The 22,668-nt window shown below is 45.7% G+C and overlaps 1 protein-coding gene and 2 long non-coding RNA genes across 7 annotated transcripts in view; 2 read left to right on the top strand and 1 right to left on the bottom strand.

The window, feature by feature from the left end:
* Nucleotides 1-409, bottom strand: part of LOC119650628 (DNA repair protein XRCC3) — a 29,808-nt gene extending 29,399 nt beyond the window's left edge. For 2 of the 3 annotated variants that reach the window (XM_038053534.1, XM_038053535.1), the window contains exon 1: nucleotides 172-409. In XM_038053534.1, coding sequence (XP_037909462.1) covers nucleotides 172-226 — 55 coding nt within the window. In that variant the 5' untranslated portion in view covers nucleotides 227-409. The remainder of the gene's footprint in view (nucleotides 1-171) is intronic. The other variant, XM_038053536.1, reaches the window with a different exon arrangement.
* LOC119650631 lies at nucleotides 355-22,496 on the top strand. 2 transcript variants are annotated; one of them, XR_005249345.1, is made up of 2 exons: nucleotides 355-483; nucleotides 21,330-22,496. It is a non-coding gene; the product is annotated as an uncharacterized LOC119650631 (long non-coding RNA). The 2 variants fall into 2 exon arrangements; XR_005249346.1 differs by lacking the exon at nucleotides 355-483 and adding an exon at nucleotides 21,134-21,263.
* Nucleotides 2,641-6,241, top strand: LOC119650630. Of its 2 annotated transcripts, XR_005249344.1 has the most exons (4): nucleotides 2,641-3,172; nucleotides 3,224-3,488; nucleotides 3,542-3,816; nucleotides 5,212-6,241. It is a non-coding gene; the product is annotated as an uncharacterized LOC119650630 (long non-coding RNA). The 2 variants fall into 2 exon arrangements; XR_005249343.1 differs by having other exon boundaries at nucleotides 2,644-3,172; nucleotides 3,224-3,816; nucleotides 5,212-6,238.
* Nucleotides 22,497-22,668: the final 172 nt, after the last annotated feature.

Genomic DNA, 22,668 nt, shown 5'->3' with positions numbered 1-22,668 from the left:
CAAATCTCCCGAGGGCCTTCCTACAGGAACTATGCATTTCGGGGCGTAGAAGACCCCATGTAACAAAACTTAAGTTTAAACAAAAATAATTCACCAGAGCTTGGGTTAATTGTAAATTATAAACCAACGACTTTATGGAATGTTACAGTAATTTTTGTTGATATAGTTTACCTTTTTGCAACTTTTGTTTTAAACGTTCAGGTAGATCTACATTAAAGCAATTCATTTCCTTTCTCGGTTGATACTTGACGTCCGCCCGCAATGTCAATTTATTGTTTTGGGAATCCTCTGAACTAAATAACTGAAGGTTGATGACATTAGCCGGGTACCGCTTGGCGCTGGCATTAGCCTCGTGCCTTCTCGGGTTTATCGGTGTCCATGCCCGTGATTACGATGATTCCCCATTTGATTTTGAGTTGATTCGAAATTACACTAGCTGCGTCCCGTTAAGCGCGCGCAGCGTTTAAAAGGAATTTTTACGAGGTAATTATTTAGAAAATACTTTATTTAGATTAGATCCAAACCTCGCGGGCTAGACTGCCACGGCATATTCAAATGTTTTTAGTAAAGTCAATTAATTGCAACAGGACATTTTGAATTAAGAATATCTGAAATCACAATGTTCCTAAGACTGCAATTTTTCTAAAACCAGACTTTTATTCAGAAAAAAAAAGAAATACATGTGGGATACAAAATACTGTATATACCATATATATAATACTTCAGGGCGCAAACGTGTCAAAAAAATTATGTAACTCAGCATCTGGGTGCATTTTCATGATCGCGTAGATCGGTCCTGGTAACGCGAACGATCTCGGTAAGCTCGGTTTTGGTTGACGTGGCTGTGGTTAGATTATGTGATCGTGTATTTATATTTCGGGCTGGTGTAGTATTGTATTTAGTAGCTGACTATGTAGATGGAACGAGATATTTGACTTTTGTTTGTGTTCAAAAAGTTGTTTCCAGGTTATGGTTCAGGAAACTTATACAAATATTGGTTTGGGGTAAAGAAATGTCGTATTTGTGATCGAAATTTGACGCTTTATTCAACATAGCAAGCCTCTTTTGATGCCAACTTGGTAGCACCAAGAGCGTTTTGTATGGACCGGAAGAGATGGTAATCACTTGGTGCCAGGTCCGGACTATACGGTAAGTGCGATAGGACATCCCATCCGAGATCCCGGAGCTCCTGGCGGGTCATCAAAAATGTGTGAGGCCGAGCGTTCTCCTAGTGGAACACAACACCATTCCTATTGACCAATTCTGACTGCTTGTGGTCAACCGTCTGCTCCAAACGGTCGAGTTGCTAACAGTAGAGGACCGAATTGATGATCTGGCCATAGTTGAGCAGCTCATAGTGAATGATTCCCTTCCAACACCACCAAACACACAGCAAAACCTTCCTGGCCCCCAATCCGGGGTTGGGCCGGCTCGCCGCGCTTCGACCACGATCTTTTTTCGCTTCAGGGTGTCGTACGCGATCAACTTTTCATCACCAGTCACCATCCGCTTCGAAAATGGGTTGAATTCGTTCTGTTTCAACAGTGCATCGCAGGCGTTGATTCGGTCTAAGAGATTTTTTTTGCGTCAACTCGTGTGGCACTCAAACATCCAGCTTTTTTGGAATCCAATCTTCTGCAAAAGGTTCCAAACGGTTTTATGGTAGCGGGTGCTCACATGCCAATCTACTTGGCTGATTTCGACGATTTTATCGGTTTCTACGACGATTGGCCTACTAGTGCGGGGTGTATCTTCGACATCCACTACACCAGAACGAAATCAATCGAACCAACGCTGTGCTGTAGAAATCGTTACAGTATCGGGCCCATAAACCTTACAAATTATTTCGGCCGCCTTTGTTGCATTTTCACCTCTCAGGTAGTAAAAACGTAAAATATGACGAAGTTCTTGCTTGGTGGACCGCATTTTTGACGCTATAACTTGAGACTGAAACGTACGATAACAACACTGTCAAAGAGACACTTGTAGCGCAAATGGTCATCTTCAAATCGCCGTATAGTATGATCCGATGCGATAAGTACAACACAAGATATGTTTAAGTATCGCCACCTATTGACAAAATACGATATTCCTTTTTCCCAAACCCAATATGTTGTGTGGTGCTAACTATCAACAATTGAGTTTTTAATGAAAGATGCCAGTTTAATTATATTATTGAGTTTCATGCCATTAAAAAGGTCACTCAGCCATTTCTGTTCTTCGAAGAGGAAGTGGGCGAAATAGTTGGAGTTTGCTACAGGGAATGTGGTCGTTCTTTTCAACTTCGCCGCATGCGTTGCAGCGGTTCGCATCATGGGCGGGAAGGTCTTGTTGAAGGTGTGGTTGGTGACGAAGCGTTTAACCAATTTGTTGGTTTCAGATTTAAGTTCTAGCATAGAGAACAAAAGCTTGATTAGGATTCATGAGAAGATGTTAGTATGCCGCTAGGGTAGTACTTTGGGAAGCTTTGTTTGCTAGTTCATTAATAGGAACCCCGCTGTGCGCTTGAGTCCAAATTTCTGAAAGTGGGAATCTTCAACAAAGCCATGCATATCTGCAACTAAGTAGTGGGTGGGTATTAGATATACCATGCAATTTGCACGCTCCTAGATTGTCGGTTAAAATGTCAATTTTTCGAGATCTCGGCGATATGCTGCACGGTTTGCAAATTTTATAGCGGCTAACTCAGCAATTGGGGCCGAGACGGGTTGGTGACCGTACTGTGTTCCAATGTGGTTTGGATTTTGGTTGACCCGGTCGATGTTCGGTCAGGTTTGATCTGATGAAAGATGTTTCCTAAGGCTCTGAAACAGTGCAAACATCCATTCCCAGTTGCAAGGTTTGAATAGATATTCCCAAAACTTTCCTGATGTATGGTTTTATTTTGTTGATTTCCTCTGCAATTAGAATCATTCTTTGGTGTTTGGGGGAGGTTCGCTCGTAATAGCGAAGATGGTATGCGTCCGGGTGGAACTAGCGAGCTAGGGAGGTTGTAAAGCTTCTTGTTTATATTGCCTTGACTATTGACAGTGGAAGCTTTTGTTGGCGTGGAGTCTACTTCTAATACCGGACACTGCCCGTAGATCTCTGGCTGCAGTTGATACATTTTTTAAGATATCATCAAAATGAAGTTTAAAAAGCTGGTTATCGTTCTGCCAAGGAATTTAATATGGTTGGTATGCGAGATTAGCTGATTTCTTACCCTGATACTGAATATTTTAAGGGGGCTGGACCTGTTGAGGTTGATAGTGAGCTAATCTATTACATAGGCGGGCAAATTGATTGGCCTTCCAATGGAGACTGCTGGCTGACAATTCTAAGTTTTCTTGCTGTTTCCGTAGTTATGTGTACCAGAAGTTCGTTGAGATATGTATTGTAGTTTATGCTTTCTATACGCATAGGATATTGCTATTGGCAAACATTCCAAATCTTCTAGGAAATTTTAAAGCGGATCTTTAACCATTGCATTGAGCGTTTTGGCGAAAACAGTAATTGGTGGTCTGAAATGGCAGAGATCCGTGAAATCTTTGTTTCCTTTAAGGATCGGAACTGCACGGATGCCGCTCACTCAAACTCCACCCACCCCTGGAGAGATGTGGAAATGTGTTTGGAAAGTGCTTTCATCAGATCTGCAAGTAAAAAAGGTTGGAGTACACCAGTCATAATTGGTTCAGGCGGAGGCAGCCGCGACGGTGAATGGTATTGAGTAATCATTCCAAGAGAGGAGTTTCCTGCGAGGAGTATGTTTGATGAAGTTGCAGAATTCTGAAAGATGTAAGGGTTGGGTTATTTTCTCAATTCCGTTCCAATTCAGAGGTTTGTATTCCTAGACTTTTTGTTCCAATTTCTTTGAATCTTTGATGTGGCATGAAAAACTTTGTAGGAAAGCTGCTTTTCGTCATAAAAAAAAAGGTTTTAGAGACCTTGGTCTTTTGGCTTTCTAGAGTTGTTTTTAATGTGATTTTCCGCATTATAGGCATAAGGTTATACTGTTAATTTCTGTGTTAAGTATTATGTTTATTAGGATTCTGACCTTTGGGTGGTAGAAGTGGATGAGATTAGGATTGGACTGCCGTTGATATTGCCTAGTAGCGTATGCCACATCCATCCTAAGCTGGGGTTGTTGATTATTGTTAGATCCGGGACCGAGAAGTCAGTCCGTGTATTGTTGGTAGCTAGAAAAACGTTTGGTCTGCCCTCCAAATATTGAAATAGCCTATTAATTTCAGCGCGAAAGGTAAATACATTTGTTGACGGAAGATGCTATACGAAAACAATTGCGATATTGGGTTGTAGGTTTTCAGTGTAATCTATGATAATGTCATGATCTGTCTGATATGGGATATGTCTGGTATTATTTTAACAATAGTATTGAAAGCAAGAATGGAAAAATTACTACTTTTTTCGTCATAGTTAGATTTCACTATATCGGCATTAAGATTCTTAGCATAATATTCAAGAGAGGCTTTATTTCTGCGTAGACGTAGAGCATAGAGAATTTTATATTGAAGGGTCCGCACCATTTGCTCCCTTTACAATTTCCAATTCACTTTCGCGATTTACGAAAAATATGGTAGCTGGATTTGAGCTCTTCATCGCTCAGTTTGTTAGCAATTGTATAAAATGTTTTTGACATTTCGTTTAGTAGCTTTTAATAGTCATAGACTATCTGGTTATTGGTATGGTTATAACCGGGAGTCTCGCTTTCGAAGATGACCCGCTCAGGTGTGGGGAAAATTGACCTCCTCTTACTATTTTATTTATGTCCTCTTGTGGGTTTCTGATGAATAGAACCATCTTTTTGGTGAGATGTTATTCAACATATTGTTGATACTTGTTTCTGGGCTTCTTACCACACTCTAGTAACGGAAAAGTTGACCGGACGAAACTACGTTGAACTAAGGAATGACCCATTACCAGCATCTATAAAGTTAGTAGAGAAGGCCCTAAAAGAATGCTCTCTGATGGTTAAAAATCCGGTCCAGTTTCGGATGCCAAACCTCTCTATACAAAATTAAATAATTTAGTTTTAAATATACAATATTTTTATTTGATTGGAATTAGTGATAATTGAAAATTTCACAAGTGTTCTCTTTTTCATTTAAAACATCTGGCATGGTTTTTTTCCTATCATAAACATCAGAGCATATTACACAAAAGTAATAAAATTGCAATTCATTTGTTTTCTCTCTGCTTTTTATCATTTGCAAGTTAACAACGAATTCCCACAGACTCAGCAAATATCATCTGCAAGCGAATGCATGAGAACGCAACTATGTGCTGACGAAGCAGGAAGGCTGAACCAACTTTTCCACAAATTAGGAATGCTAGTGCACCGTTATTATCACATAAATAGAATCAGCACTTGTAATGTAATGTAGTATGTTTTTACTTTTTGATTGTGATGGAGAACTTCTGCCCGGTCGAATAGTAAATGTTTTTTTTTTTAAATATTAAATGTTATTTACTTAACTGGCCCTCAACGTGGGGCTGCACTCGTGCTCGCGAATTCATTGGGTGGATCCTTTTGTAAAAATTGGTGGACCTCGGCGCAAAACCGGGATGTCTGGAGTTTCTTATTAAGGCAGGCCTAGACCGTGCATCTATCGTATATTATCGTGTACTTTCCCTCGAAATGATATTGTATCTAATACATTCGGAATGATTTCCCTGCCTCCGGAACCTAACAATTATGGAGAAAACCAAAACGCTCCCATTGCAGGTGTAGGAGATGCAACCATTTCACTTAACGAGCTGACAGAAGTTATTAATCGCAATGTGTCTCAATCTCTCCAAACACAGGGGAGGCATTTTTAATATAATAACTTATTAAACTCCGCATCCAACATAAATAATGAAACGAGCATAGGCATAAAAGCTGTCCGCAACAGGAATTTATCAGAAGTGGATAAGTTTCCGGACGTCGTGAGAAGCCTGAGGGACTTCGCGGGCAACCCTGTTGAATTTAGCTCATGGAAGAACAGTGTCGATAGAATACTCAAGATCTATGCAGATCATATAATACACTCCTTAACTGGGAAAAAAATTCCAAGTGCCTAACACGCGGGCAAGAGGGATCTTGGTATCCTTGAGTACCAAATGACAACCCTTATTAAGGAAATAGCAGCGTTCATGAGTTTTACCAAACTGTGTACCATCATTTATCCGTCATACTAAACAAATTATCCTCGACCAGTATGGGTCAACAGTCATTGAATAATATGACTCATTGTTAAGATAAGGCCCTAGACACCTTTATAAGAGGGTTATCAGTAGACCTACCCAGGTTACATACGCATACGCGAACCGGTTGATTTACCTCAAGCGCTCCATCTATGCCTCAAACTCCAGAACTTGAGTTATCGTGCTCAACATGCCAATAGCTGCCAAAACGGCACACGTAAACATCAGCCACCAGCTCCTTTTCCAAGGAAAAATTTCCCGAATCAGGCACGCTTACGTCCATAACCTAAATCTGGAGATGATTTCTACCCGGAACTAGTCTATAACCCGTAGGTACCGCAACCACCAAGATTTTATCAGCCACCATCACAATATTAGCACTCCAATCAATTGCCATTACCACTTAAACCTCGAAGAACAGAACCTATGGACACTAACGAGTCCTAAAGCTCACAAGCAATTGAAGACCAGAACAGATCTAGTCCTAGACTATTATCTGCCCCCAAAAGACTTCCTCCGCCTATTCAACACTATCGGCATAAAGAACATCGCACGTACCTTACGGAAACCTCCACATCGAACCAGAAGGAACAAACGAAACAGGGAATAATTTGCCAGACAGACTAGACTCACAATACCATATAGAGTACTTGGCTGAAGAGAAAACGGAACTGTTTCCACCGGAACTGGAAAGAGATAAGATGGATGAACCCGACGATCAAGACAATCTTGACGATATCCATTTTTTAGACTATACAGCTCTTCGCATCCGTACGTCGAAAGCATAGCGAAGAGCGGCGAAGTGCTAAGATTTCTCATAGATACCGGCTCAGACAAAAATTATATTCAACCCCACTTCATCAGAAACCCCGTCGGAAACAAGGAATCATTTACCGTTAACTCAGTAGGTGGAGAATTCAAAATTTCGCACCACGTATTTGTCGGCTTTTCCCACCGGACGCCGGAAAATTAAAATTAATTTTAAAAAATTAAAATTAAAAAATTGAACCGGATATCAAATTCCCATTCAAACAACATGTTTCTCAATCTGTTAACAAATTGGACATAAAAACGGATTGTTTAAGTGACGCACAAAGTGATCATTTACACCGCGACGTTGATTTGGGGCGCAAACGGGGTTCAGCCTAGATAAGGAGATATCCTTATCTTGTCCCCCGATCTCGAGGTGGAAGAAATGCTCTCCCGGCTCGAGAACACGGTACGGGCCTTCAGATGGAGGCTGCAACGGCTTCCGGACAGCATCCGTCCTGACCAGGATGTGCGGCACGTGTCCAGCTCCTTGCACGCGCAGGCAGGTGCGGACGAGTGTGGAAGGTGTCGCTTTCATGTGGCGAAGGTTGTCTATCAGCAAGTGCAGCAATCCGGAATCTGCGAGACCCAATCTCTTGTCGAAGACCGGATCACTTAGGAATCTTTGGTTCTCCCCGTATACCAGCTCCGCGGGGCTGGTAGCGAACTCCTCTCGACAGGTTGTTTGTAAGATGAGAGGCAAGACTTGAGTTCAGCACGGATCATCGCGAGCCATAATGACGGCTTTCAGCATCCGGTGCCAACGCTCTAGTATCCCATTGGTCAGTGATGATCACTGCTGGGACGCTAAAGCGAGGGATCCACTGTCGACAGAGAAGTTTGGCACAAGATTGCGCCGTAATTTTCTTCAGAGGTATTGCCTCAGACCACCGCGTAAACCAGTTGATGATTGTGAGGCAATACTTAACCGTGCGAGTCTCGCAAAGGGCCTACTATGTCGAGGTGTATGGTGTGGAATCGCTTGTTGGTGCGGGGAAAGGAACCCACTTCTTTTCCTTCATATCTGGTGACCTCAAACTTTTGACATGCGATGCACTCTCTGGCCCAGGAGTTGATGTCCCTATTCATGGAGGGCCAGAAGTAGTTTTCGGTGTCGAAGCTGACGAGAGGACGCTTTGCCGGGCTTTTGTTTCAAAGTATATGTGAGAGGCTTATGGTCCGTGAACACTGTGAACGGCCTGCCTTCTAGCGAGAAGCGGAAGTATTTAATGCTCAAGTACGCGGCGAGCAGTTCTTGATTGTTGAGCGGGGTTTAACTGTCTGGGGAAAAAAATCAACGGTTGCCTGACTTGGTTCACATTTTCGTGGAGAGCAGCACCTACTGCGATGTCAGAGGAAAGGCCAAACGTGTAGCATTAGACAGTTGCTATCGGGATTTATCGAATGCGCGGATAGCCTCTTCAGACCACACAATCTCTCGTGTGTACCTGTTTGGGTTGTGTATTCCGTCAAGGAAAATGAAGTGGTCGAGGAATTTCACCTGTGTCCGGAGGAACTTTCACATTTCTTAACGTTTAGAACTAAACAGTCCTCAAGGAGAAGTTGAAAAATTCACTCGAGATGGGCTAAGTGCTCAGACTCTGAGGAAGAAGCGACCAAAACGTCATCCAAATATACGAAACAGAAATCGAGGTTTCGCAGGACCGAGTGGATGAACCTTTGAGAAGTTTGCGCGGCATTGCACAACCAGAAAGTCATCCGGGTGAACTTGAAGAGTCCAAAGGGTGTGCATATTATTGTTTTTGGAATATCTTCTGCAGTTACAGGGTTTTGGTGATTGACCTTGGTTAAATGCAAGGTCGAAAAGATGCGGCAGTTTGCGAGATGATGCGCAAAGTCCTGGATGAGTGGAATAGGATATCGGTTTGGAACAGTCTGCGTGTTTAGCCTTCTATAATCCCCACATGGGCGCCATTCGCCGTTTGGTTTAGGGACCATATGGAGCGGGGAAGTCCAACAGCTGTCCGAAGGTCTGCAGATACCCTTTTGCATAAGTTGTTCAAACTTTTTCCGTGCAATAGCCAGTTTCGGGGGTGGTAGAGTACGCACCTTCGAGGAGATCGGGGAGCCAGTAGTGTTAATGTGGTGCTGCATATTGTGCTACATTCGGTAGTAATCTGACTGAATTTTTGGAGAAGTGCCTGAACACGAGAGTCGGTAATGTCCTCCAAAAGTATGGAAAGATTGTTGTTGGGAAGAGATGAGATTTGTCCTGACGAATTAAGGTTGGTTGAGGAGTCTATAAGGGACCTATTCTGCAAGTCCACCAGCAACCCATAGTGACACAAAAAGTCTACGCCTAAAATGGAGAAGCTGATATCCGCCAGGATGAATCGCCCCGAAAACGTCCTACGCAAGCCAAGACTCACGTCCACTTGCCTATACCCATATGTGTTAATTCGGGAGGAATTTGCTGCCGCCAGTCTCAACGGTTGAGGAAATAGTCGATGGTGCCGGGGTACGGGAAGAACCGAAACCTCCGCACCAGTATCTACGAGATAACTGCGCCTGCTGAGAGGGCCATAAATTGTTTGGTGACGTGGCCCTGCGTTCTGGGGGCCCGTCGCCACCACGGACCTAGTTTTTTGCGATAGGCGCGAATTTACACGGGATCGTACATTTGGTAGCTTTCTCGCCGAATATGCGATGGTACCAACAAATATTTCGGTTCGGACCTGCTACCCAATCGCCCTTTTCTAACAGAAGATCGCGAGCGAGCTTGCGACTTGGCGCCTAAATGCTGAGCGTGTAACGTCGCCCTCATTTCAGCCATACTGGCCACTAGCGCGGTTAGTGCACGCTTCAGAAGGCGCCAGAAGGCTGCTGAACGGCCGCTATTGTTGGACGCGCGTGCACCATTTGCACCTTATTGCGCCTCCAAAGAACTGGAGACGCACGCGAGGACCGGCTAGGTGCCGTCCGGGAGTCGTCGCAGCCAGAGTGATTTCAACAAGTCGTCGTCGATCTTGCTCCCACACAATTGCCTCATATCGCGAATGCCCACACGAGCGAAATGCAGACATCAACAACGCACCCCGAAGCGGATGCAGAGACCAAAATGAAAAGTACTCGCGACAAGAGCGAAACTTCCCCAACGAAAGTATCAACTATGTGTCTTGCGGCGGTTTAAAATTATTTGTATATATAAAAAAAAATAATGAAGTAATACTAATAACTAGTATATTATTAATAATAAGTAACTTCGCCGTAGCCGGTCCCAAGCCCGTTTGTGAAAGGAGGAGGGATGGATAGCTTCAGTCTGAATGACTGTATGCCAGCGCAGCATCTCAGGGGGTAGGTGAGGAAAGTGCAGGAACTTTGCAGTCTTGCAAATTACTCATTAAGGAAGCTATCTCAACACCCGGCAGCTAGGGACAAAATGCACTACCAAAAATGAGAAGAAGGAGAAATTCAAGGTCCGGTACGGATAACCTTCGTCGTCTGACTTGGTGACTGGGTCAGGCTCTCGTAATGGAAAGCACGGCGTCGAAACCGCTAGTCGTGGGGCGGTTCGACGTCTAGGCGCCACGACGGCCAGGAGCTCAGCTCCGCCTGCTGCAGCTGCTTCGCCACAATCTGTGGCGACCACTTCAGCTGGTTCGCGGAGGAAGCGGATGAAATGGACTAAAGAAATTAACCTCTTCATCATCCGCTCCTACTACGAAATAACGGCGGGGGCGGGTACAACATTTTACCGCCCCTTGTTGCACCAGCGATTCGTCGAGCGTTTTCCGCAATTCGCACACGTGACTGTGGAGCGAGTCGCATACCAGTACCGCTTTATTACACGCAGCGACACAATCCCGGCCACCATCAGGGAGCGTGTTCGACTTGAAGTCATCGGGGAAACCGGTGACCGAGAGTCGATGGGAGCAGAGGCGGCGGCATCAACAACACCACGACGCACTGCACGTAACAGTTTCAGTACTCGCCGAAGCACTCTTCTCCACCGTTCAGCTGAGGTTTCCGCGGGGGTTCGGGACGAATTCCAAAGAGCGTGTATAGAATTCTCAGATATGAATCCTTTACATAGAAAAGGAGGTAGGCAACTCCGGGAATTCTATCTCAAATCAATGATGAGATTGTATTTCGACTGTGCGCTGATATGTCGCTGCTGCAACTAAAATCACTTGGGTATTGTGGTGCAGTTGTGGCTATCAGATTGCACGGTCAGAAGATTCGCTTCGTGTTATTGGTTTGAGTGACAAAAGAGATCCACCATGGAAAATTCGTCTGGAACGTCGGCGGGACTTACTAAGGCAGGACATTGCTAGACTGATTCAGATCAGCACTGGCAATATCAGCCGACGGGTGAGAAATAAAATGCAGAGGGTTTACCGAAACTATGCCATCCCCTGTGAGACACCCGTTGTTGAAATTCAGGACACACTAAAACAGAAACTTTCTGTCATATGCAGTCGATTACGACGGTATGGCGAAAGTTATTCCAGACGTGTCCAGAATGCGACATACGCAAGGAACCAGCGGAGCTTTTTCAGATCTCTCAACGAATCCCAACAGAGCGCCCAGACAATACAGTTCTCGGTGACGGAAGCGAAAGAGTATTGGGGTGGACTTTGGGGGTTACCTGCCCAGCATGCTGAGCATGGTGAGTGGATCACCGCCGAAGGCACCCGCCATTCCAATACACTTGGCATGAATTTTGCGGATGTTACCGAAAAGGAAGTTCGACGAGCCATAAACAGCTCGAAGAACTGGAGTGGCCCAGGTCTGGATCGGGAGCAGAATTTCTTTTATAAAAAATTTACCAGCGTACACAGTCGGTTGGCACGCAGTATAAATGAGGTCATGAGTCGGCCGGAGGAATTTCCACCTTTCCTCACTGCGGGGATTACCTACCTTATTCCTAAGAAGGACACGGTGCAGGACCCTGCAGAGAGAAGACCGATCACTTGCTTACCAACCCTTTACAAATTCATCACGTCCATTATTAGTGGAAGGATCAATGGGCACCTCGAGACCAACAACATTCTGTCCGAGGAGCAGAAGGGCTGCCGAGTTGGGTCAAGGGGTTGCAAAGAGCAACTCATTACCGACTCGGTAGTTGTAGGACAAACAGTTGCTTGCCTCCAGTTAGAGGCCAAAGAAACCTCTTCAGTTGCTATATCGATTATGCCAAGGCTTTTGATAGCGTTCCGCATACCTGGCTAATCGACATCCTACATCTGTATCCCATTGATCCGAAACTATAAAGTTTTTGGCGACAGTCATGGAAGGGTGGCATACCACCTTATCGGTGCGTACATTTGAGCGTGCTAATACCTCAGAGCCCATTCGTATACGGAGGGGAATCTTCCAGGGGGATTATTTGAGTCCCCTTTGGTTTTGTATGGCTCTGAACCCTCTTTCATGGCTACAGAATGATGCTAGAGGGCATGGTTTTGCAATAAAGTATGGCCTCCGTGCTAAGTGCGAACTGACACATTTGATGTACCTAGATGACATCAAGCTGTATGCTGGTACTGACAACCGTTTTAGAAGTTTGTTGCGAATAATAGACATGTTCAGCCATGATATTCGGATGGAGTTTGGATTAGACAAGTGTCGAATCCAAGCCAGCCGCAAAGGTCATCACGAGCCCCATGCCGTACATAGCATTGGTGACCTCCACATCGAAGCTATGACCGAGACAAACTTCTACAAGTACCTAGCAATTCCGCAAGGAACCCATGCTCGAGTTGGTGATCTGAAGGATGCTCTGCTGTCCGAATTCCTGCGACGTGTAAAGCTGGTGCTGAAATCGCATCTCTCGGGGAAGAATAAAATAAGCGCGTTGAATGTATTTGCTATCCCTACACTGGCTTATGCATTCGGAATATTGCCGTGGACGAAGACCGACCCGGAAAACGTCCAGCGGCGGATACGGACAACTATGTCCAAATTCCGAATGCATCATCCAAATTCTGCCGTGGAGCGGATGAACCTGCCTCGTGACATCGGACGTAAGGGCATGGTTGACGTGGCGGCACAACATCATCGCCAAGTCGACTCGTTGCGCGCTTATGTTTACAGCAAAGAGAATGCGAGTTCTTTTTTTTTGTAAGGCAGAGTGTGGGCTGACTCCACTTAACTTGAAGGATCGATCTTTCAATCCTCTGAGTGGGGTGAAGTCGGACCAAGAGCGGATCGATGAATGGAATTCGAAGGCAATGCACGGTAAACACGTGAATTGTCTTTGGCAGCTATTTGTCGATTTCCATTTGTCGAACAGATGGCTGTGTGCTGGGAAGCTCTGTGCTGAGACGGAGGGGTTCATGTGTGCCATTAAGGACGGCGTGGTCGCCACCCGAGCTTATAAAAAGCTCATCATGAAAGAACGTGTGGAGAACGACCAGTGCAGAATGTGTGGTTCGGCGTTAGAGACGTTGGACTATTTCATTTCTGGCCATGCTGTTATGGCACCGGTGCAATACATCACCAGGCATAATGCTGTATGTAAGGTTATCCATCAAAACCTTGCATACAAGCATGTGCTGATCACGGGAACATGCCCGGTTTACCGATATGAGCCGCAAGCAGTACTTGATAGTTCTGCTTACGGCATGTATTGTGACCCGCAAGTTCTGACTGATCGCCACACTCTACACAACAAGCCTAACGTACTGTTGGTTAACAAGACGGGTCGCTCCACGTAAATTATTGATGTTGCTATCCCCCATAATAGCAACATTGAATGGAAATAAGTGGAGAAGAAGGTGAACTATGAGGCATTGACTTGGGAAATCAAAGAAATTTGGCATCTCGGGCCGGTGGTTGTAGTTCCCATAATATTGTCAGTTACAGGTATTGTACCTAAATCCCTCACGGCTTCCCTTGATGTCCTGGGGCTTTCGCACGGTCGGGTTCAAACCATGCAGAAATACACCATTCTGCATACGTGCTCGATGTTGCGGGGAGTACTCGACGGATTCTCCCACTGACTTACCACCGGCCATCACCACCAGTGCCCCTTTAATTTTTAAGTAGGTAGAATCGTCCGAGCCTAAATGCTTGGCACTTAGTGCTAGTATTAGGTAAAATCCGGCATCTGCCGAGATTGTGATAACTCAGAAATAAGTAATATTATAAATACTTAAAACTTAAATTTTTTCTTTTGGTGGGTCCTTGCGGCGGTGTCGTCGAAGTCAGCTGGTTGTTGAGTTTGTCTCGCCGAACTGGCTGCAGTCGATTTGCTGTGGAATTATATGATGCCGACAACCGGACAGTCGCTCCTAGTTTATTTTTTCAACGCCGCTGACAACACAAGAGATTTGAAGCGCAAATTGGGTGAAAATATCCAAATATCACCGGGAAGGTAGTACACTTCGGCAAAAAAAAAAAATTGCAGACACACTAGTGTACAAGGCCGTTAGGTAGGGCCTCGAATTCGAGGAAGGGGCAACGAAAATGTCTGCCAGAGACACTTTGACAGTTCGGGCCGCAGCTTTTTTTTGCTCCAATCGGGCGACCGGGGTCAACACTTTCGAGAGTATCTTGAGTTTTCCGTATGCCTTCCATGCAACTCGCTCGAGAAAATCTTGAGCTTTCCGTAAGTCTTCAATGCAACTTGTTCGAGGAAATCTTGAGCTTTCCGCACGATTTGAATGCAACTCGCTCAAAGAAATCTTGACCTTTCCGCAATACTTTAATGCAACCCGCTTCGTCAAACCTTTTCTTCAGGAGCACAGCTTGGTAGCGATAAATATGGTTTCGATCGGACCACGCTTCTAGATTTCACCAATCTTTTAATAAAGTCTACAAACCTGTTGCTTTTGGGTTAAAATCCCAGAAGGAAATCAATCATAAAACTTTATTTGATCTTAGAATGTAAATAACTTTATTACATTAAAAATAAAAGGGAACTAAAAACTTTGCGTATACTCTTTTTCTTAAAATTGACATCTCACTAAATTAATTTTTCAAATTCAATAATTTTTCTAAATCACGGCTTCCTCCGTCACGGAGAACACCGATGGTGGCCACTGTCAATCGAATCAACAACATTCGAAATAAATTTCGAATGTTGTTAGTTCCGCTATGCCACAGTCGTACCCGTATCCGGTAGCCCTCACATCCGAAGTTCAGAGGGAAGCGGAAAATCTTCTGGAAAACGGAATCATCAGACCATCAAAATCCCCGTACAAGTCTCCTGTGTGGATCGTTCCCTAGAAGATGAACTCCTCTGGTGAGAAAAAATTCAGAATGGGCATTGATTACAGGAAATTAAATTCCGTCAGTATTTCCGATAGATATCCCAATCCGGAAATAAACGAAGTACTCTCCATTCTGGGAAAGAACCAATTCATTTCTATTGTTGATTTAAAAAGCGGCTTTCATCGAATTCCGCTAAGAAAAAAAGATGTTGAAAAGACCTAAGAAAAAAAGATATTGAAAAGACCGCATTCTCTATCAATAACGGGAAATTCGAATTCCCTCGTTTACCCTTCGGGCTAAAAAATGCACCACCCATCTTCCGACGGCACTGGATAATATTTTAAGAGCGCATATTGGGATACGCTGCTACGTCTACATCGACGACATTATCATCGCCATCACTTAAAACACTTGAAAAGCAAACATGAAAGAGGCGATGCAGCCGACTCAAGAAGATAACTCAATAGTGATATCACTGAGGGAATTCAACGCTATCCAAGCGCAATCGAACCACATCTTCCAAGGCCTCCAAGAGAAGACAATTCTCTGTCAATCAAGGGTGTTCTACGAAATCAAACACAAAACATTAACAGACTACTGACAGCAGATAGAAGAGACTCGCCGAAACGTGCATAAGATAGTGGATGATCCCGAGGAGTTTGGCTACGAGAAGAGTACTGGACTGTTTGGCTATCTGAGTCGTAAGAGCGATGCGAACCAAATCACTCTTCACAAATGAAGCAGATGCCTGGAGTCCCCAACAACATCAGAATCCAACTACCTAAGATAGAACTTCCCAAGTTTGACAGAAACTATTTCAAATGGCGCCAATTTCATGATCTTTTTATGGAAATCATCCATGAGCAAGACATTCTGGTTAATCCGAAGCCCTCGTAAAGCACTTATCGTTTGCAGAGGAGAACTATCATTCAACATGGCAACTGTTGAAGGACCGATACGAAAATTCCATACTGCTGGTGACGATACTAATTTCAAGGCTTCTTTCACAACCTACGCACAATGGAGAAAGCAACCATCAAGACTGTTCATGACACAACCCGAGAATGCTTGAAGGGACTGGAAAATGTGGGCGTATCAAAAACAAATAGGGATCCACTGGTATTATACTTGCTGATATGGAAGCTGGACAGAATCACGCACGCATAATTTGAGCAATAATTAGCTCATTCTAGAAAACTGTAGTCGCTTACGGGATTTCTAGCATTTTGCAGAATCGGTTTTCGGTCTTTGGAAGCTCTTTTTTTTTTCTTTGGGAGTAGGGTAGGTGAATGCGTTTACGCACAGAGTGTTGGACTCCCGCAACAGCACGCTGGCGGACAACCAACTAAACACCTCCCTGTCATCAGAGAACTAGCCTGGAACCGTTTGACACATTACTTCGGGCTAGCTCTCCCGGCTTTGGGAGCCTTCAAGTCAGGGAATTCCTTTCACCAACGGGAGGGGAGGAGCGGAAGGGAGTTGTTGTTAGTTCAGGGAACCGCTTACCGTCCGATCCCTCTGCCGGTCGAGTTCAATCTTCTTCGTAGTAAGAAGACCCCGAACATAATGCGCAATACGATTCCAGCTGCCAGCGCTCTTCAGTATATCTCTGACAATGTTATCTGGAGAGAGCTCCCCTGTGTCTCCATAAAGCTGCTGGCGGAGGCCGTCCAACCTCTCGCAAGAGAAAAAGGTGTGTTCAGCGTCATCCGCCACTTTATTGCAGAGCACACAATCAGGAGATCGCACCTTCCCAACCCTGTGCAGGTAAGACTGAAAACCTCCATCCCCACTTAGAAGTTGGGTAAGGAAGTTATCAATCTCACCGTGCTTTCTGTTCAACCATGGGTCTAATTTGTCGATGAGCCGCCCAGTGGACTTCCCCCTTGGCTAATTTTGCCAAGAAAGTTGCCACTCGCTAAGGGTGCGTTGACGTTCTTCACGGGCAACCACTTCTCTTAAGTTTTCGCCCTTACGGCGATAGATAGCTTTGCGCTCCTTGGCAAGGGGGGCAACGGGGATCACTCCCGCAATCACCATCACAGCCGGTTCGGAGACAGTGCGATAAGCAGACGCCACTCGCAAAGCTCCTCGCCTCTACACTTGAGCGAGGCGTTTACGATGCACGTCCTTGTCAAGGGCATCAGCCCATACTTCCGCACCATAGAGAAGGACGGACTGCGTTGCTCCCATGAGGAGACGTCTTCTAGTTGATATAGGGCCGCCGACATTCGCCATTAGCCGACTCAAGGCCGCGACTCCTACTGCAACCCTGTCCGCTGCTGCTTTGATTTGCTCGAAGAAGCTCATCTTCGAGTCGAGCATTAAACCAAGGTATTTAATCGCTGGTTTTGACTCTATAGTCAACTCACCGATCGATATGGGACGCAAAGTCCGGATTCTCCTTCTGATCACGATGACTACTTCGGTTTTTTCCAGCGCAAGGTTGAAACCGTGAGCAGTCATCCATCCGCTTACCCGTCGCATCAATATGCCAAGTCTGCTTTGCGCCTGTTCAACAGTGCGTCCGGCAACAAGTGCCGCAACGTCGTCTGCATAACCGACCAGGCGCGACTCTTCGGGCATATCGAGTCTCAGCAGACTATCGTAGGAAGCGTTAGGATGGATCCCTGCGCTACTTCCGACGTGATTTCCATCCTCCTCTGGCCTTCTAGCGTCTCATAGAACAAAGAGCGGTCTTTCAGATAATCCCTCAATATCCGCAAGAGGTAGCTTGGCTCGTGAAAGGAGTTCTCTAGTGTGCCTAGCATATCTGTCCATCTTACGGAATTGAAGGCATTTCTGACATCAAGCGTTATGAGGAGCACTATTCGTCGAGATCAGCGGCTGTGTGCCCCGCCTCGACTAAACGCATCTACGACCTCCATAACAGCATCCACTGTAGATTTCCGTGTTCTAAACCCGAACTGCCTTGCGGATAAGTCCCCGGCAGCACGGATCGCTTTAGCGAGTCTACCCCTGATGAGCGGTCAGTATGCAGACGGGAGCTCCGAGTCTCCTTTACCCTTACTGATCAACGCGAGTCTGGCCACTTTCCAGCGACAAGGAAAAATGCCCTCGTTCAAGCACGCGTTGAACACTCCGAGCAGCAATTCTGACCGTTGGCGGAACACCAGTTTGTAAACTTCCGCCGGGATACCATCAGGACCTGACGCCTTCCTGTTTTTCATAGTGAGAACCGCTTCTTCGAGTTCTCCCATTGTGAAAAGGGGGCAATCCACGACGCTTTCCGCGCTGTTTGCATCAACCCGTACAGGGTGTCTGGGGAACAATGCCCGTACAATGCGGTCCATCTGGTCGGTGCTCAATATGCAGGGCTTCCGCAGAGTCCCGATTTTCCGAGTGACAAGCTTATAGCCAAGTCCCCACGGGTCATCATTCACCTCATTAATAAGATTTTGCCAGCCGCGAGCTTTGATTTTATTTATAGCGCTGCGGAGTCTCCTTTTTGCTGATCTATATTCTATATTGTGTCTTTATGGCACATGCCTCCTCGTTGGCGTGCAAACGTTGTGCCAAACGGCGGAGCTTATGACACTCCTTCCATAGGTCGGCAATTTCTGCCGTTCACCAGTACATAGAAGGCTTGTCGCGCCTGAGGTCTCTCCGGGGCATGGAAGCCTCACACGCCATCGTTATCAGATTCATCGCTGAATTTACGACGGTGTCAGCTGCGACACCATCAGCCCCCGGAGTACCCCCAGCGCGGCCCTACCTGCTCCAAGAGCTTCGATGAACTTTCCGATGTTCACCCTCGCGACATTCCACACGCAGGGGGAACGTTGTGTTGGTGTTCGCCGGCAAGTAGCGTCAAACACTCCGAACGCAATGTGCTGATGACCACTTGCCGAGAAGTCTTCTAGGACTCGCCACCCGTCTACCGATGATGCCAGAGATTCCGACGCAAAAGTGATGTCAGGAATGCTTTCTTCACAACCTGGGCGCCGAAACGTTGGCGTGGATCCGGTGTTTAAAACTACGAGCCCGGTTCTCGCCGCCATTCCCAGAATCCGTTTCCCTCTGGAGTCTGATTGAGGCATGCCCCATTCAAGAGCCCTGGCATTATAATCACCGCCAACCAGGATTCGTCCCTCCGTGCTCGAAACGGCGTCCTCAGAGCATGAAGCCGGCGTCGAAAGTCCGGAATCGACTCATTCGGCGTCAGGTAAACGCTAAAAAACGTTATCCCTAAACACCGGATCCAAACAAATCCGTCCCCCCGGCCTTCGGCAAGAACACGAAGTCGAACGTCGTCCCGAACCCAGATGGCAGCGGTGCCCGATAAGTCGAGATACCATGAGGACGGGTCCTTGTTTCGGTATTGCTCGCTAATCAACACTAGATCAGCATTTACTTCCGCAGCGAACTGTGCTAGCAACTGATGAGCGGTTGCACTCCGGTGTATGTTAATTTGCAAAATGCGGATCATGGCGTTCGCACCCTAGTCCTCTCCAATTCCGCCCTGAAGATCGGACACCGTCCCGAGCCCGCAGTGTGTGCGACACTTTCGCCAGACGCGCCACGATCCCTGCAGAGAACACAACTCTCGCTTTCCTTGCAAGTCTTCGCTTGATGACCCACTTGGCCGCATCTCCGGCATGCTGTCCTCCTGTCCGGACCCTTGCAAGCTGCTGACGTGTGTCCATAGTCCAGACACCTGTAGCACTTGGTGGGGACTATCCGCATTCGTACCCTGCATACTACCCATCCGATTTTGATTCTCCCGCTGTTAAGGAGTTTCCTCACATATTGCTCGGGGACTTCCACCACGGCGAGCTTTTGGCCTCGAGCATTTACAGAGGTAATACCTACCCGGGCATTGGTTACCTCTGGACATTCACGCTGTAGCGCCTCCTCTACTTCGGCCTTTTCTGTGAGGCAGTCAAGATCCCATATTTCTAGAGAGCACATGGGTTCTAGGCTGGAAACAAGAGCCTTCTCCCCCAATAGCCCCTTGTCTGCTTCGCAGAACGTGCTCTTGTTGGTCGTCTTTGGGTCCAGTTCGTCGAGAACTCCACCACTCCTCATTTTCCGTATCGAAGACACCTCTGCTCCGTTCTCCTCGGGTTTCATCTTGTAGCGGATTTCACTAAGGACTTCCGCAAATGTCTTGCCTTCCGTCGGCTTAATGTCTAGTCCTTCTTCGTTTCCTCTTTTTTTCCGCTACTGGCTTTTGGTTGTCAGCCTCCTTGTTTTTGGACAAACGTATCTCTGGCGACGGAGTCCGTTGTTTCTTTTTATCCTTTTTCGCCTTCTTTTTTTGGGCCTTGGAGACTACTTCGATAAAGTCTCCTTCAGGCACGTCGTCCTCTTTCCGCTTTTTCGCCAGTTCACTTTGCAGAGGGCTATCTACGGTCCGTTTGACGCAAGCAGCATTCTCAGCGGGGAGTGCGACTGTTTCTGCTCTACAATCGTCTTCCGCTGCTCTCCGCGTTCGACTATAAACGGAAATGCGGTCCAGTAGTTCCTCCAGTTCCATCAGCCCGTTTTTGACACCTTTGCTGACGCTCCTCTGAAGGAACGTTGCCGAGCGCATACGTTTCACCACTGCTGCGCACTTTCTGATGAGCCTTTCCTCTTCGGCTCTAGCGACGACGGTCGAATGCACTTCCACTCGATTTGTGTCGAAATCCATCTGCTCAGGATTAGCGGTTCTAACTGAGCTTACTTCCAGAACAGGGGCACTGCAAGGTAATGGAGTTGTCATCTCCGCACGGTCAGCCGCGCCATTTGATAAGGCTTCCTCTTTATTTGGGCGCCCCGGTGTCTCATCGGGTATGTCAGCCCTCGTTGCCTCTTTCACTGATCGCTGCGGTGAACGACGCATTTTTGTGCTTCGCCCAAACGCACTCAGCTCTTCCTCCTTGTCTGTTGTTTCGTCGTTTTTTTTTTTTATTTTTTTATAAGTTTCTGAATATTCTCCATGTTTGAATATTCTCCATGTCTGAATATTCTCCATGCCTGAATATTCTCCATGAAGCCATGGAAGCTCTTGGTACTAACATAAGACGCAATGACAAGAAGTGACATTTACCAGTAACATCTCCAACATCAACAGTTACTGAGAGCTCCAGGTGCATAATATGCGATGCCATGTATACAATATATAATATTAATAATTCTGAAACTTATACCTACAGATCGACTGAACCTCATTCGAAGACATTCCAGATGCATCGATTGTCAATCTGGAGACACTGCGATCCAATGTTCAAGAGGAACTTGCAGACATTGTAACAAACGATATAATACGTTATTGCATCTACCGACAACTTATGACAATTCATCCTTAAAACAATATCAGCAGGAGGGCATTGAATCAAGCACCAGCCAAACAAACAATCTATGGCTGAAGCGGTGACGTTAACAGCTATAACAGTGCAGCCATGGACCTAATACATGATACTATGCACAGCTCTTGTTAGCATAAAAGGCAATAATCAATTGTAGAGCAATCCTAGATTCGGGATCCCAAATCAACATCCTGTCCGAGCGGATCTGCAAAAAACTACAACTAAATCAGCAGTTGAGTGGTATTAAAATTCAAGGCATTGGATATGGACACTACAGGACGAGTTGTTAAGATCACAGGCGACAGCATTCTCAACAAGAGTAGAAACATTCAATTCCAAGGACATGGCCCTGCGCAGATTCCACGGAGCTATAAAAGGAATATATTAAATTCATGGAGTATCTGGCTTTAGGTAACACGCAGGAAATAACAAAGGTTCGTAACACGCACTACTATCGTGTTTGATGCATCAACTAAAACTAGTTCCAACGTCGCACTCAACCACATCCTATTCAAGGTTCCAAAGGTATGTCATGACAGCAGATATTGTGAAGACGTATCGTCAGATAAAACTCTATCCAGAAGACCGGAACTTTCATACGACAATATCAACTGAATACAGTGACATATGGGACAAAATCAGCACCATACTTTGCGACTAAATGCTTGGAAAAACTCGCAAAGGGGGAGCTATTCAAATATCCTAACGCATCAAAAGCAGTATTCCTAAATTGCTATGCCGATGACATAATGACCAGATGCAACAGTATTCCGGAATTATTGAAGACTCAATCGGAGCTCAGCATACTATTCGCTCAAGCCCCAACTTTGTGCTGCTAAATTGGCTGCTGAATTGGCAGATCGTATCAAGGAAATATTATACTTAGCATGATAGACATACGAACCATATTGGACAGATCCCCATATAGTGTTATCGTGGATTCAATCGCAGTCTTCAGCTTCAGATTTAATATTTAAGGAAGAACAATATCGAATAAAGACATCCTGTTACAGACTCTCGGGAGTTTAATTTGGTTGAAGACTTCTGCAAACCTTTCTGTTCCACTACTTTCGATTATTTCGACTGCATGTCTCGCGTGAGATATAGACAAGTGCCGCACATATCCAATTAGGAACTTCAATTCGATGTGGCATAACGGTTTACGTGCCTTTTATGTCAACAAACT

The sequence above is a fragment of the Hermetia illucens genome, chromosome 3 (genome assembly GCF_905115235.1).
Source record: "Hermetia illucens chromosome 3, iHerIll2.2.curated.20191125, whole genome shotgun sequence".
Lineage (NCBI taxonomy): Eukaryota > Metazoa > Arthropoda > Insecta > Diptera > Stratiomyidae > Hermetia > Hermetia illucens.
Note: the sequence above shows the minus strand (reverse complement) of the source record. Positions and strands in the feature narration are given on the sequence as shown.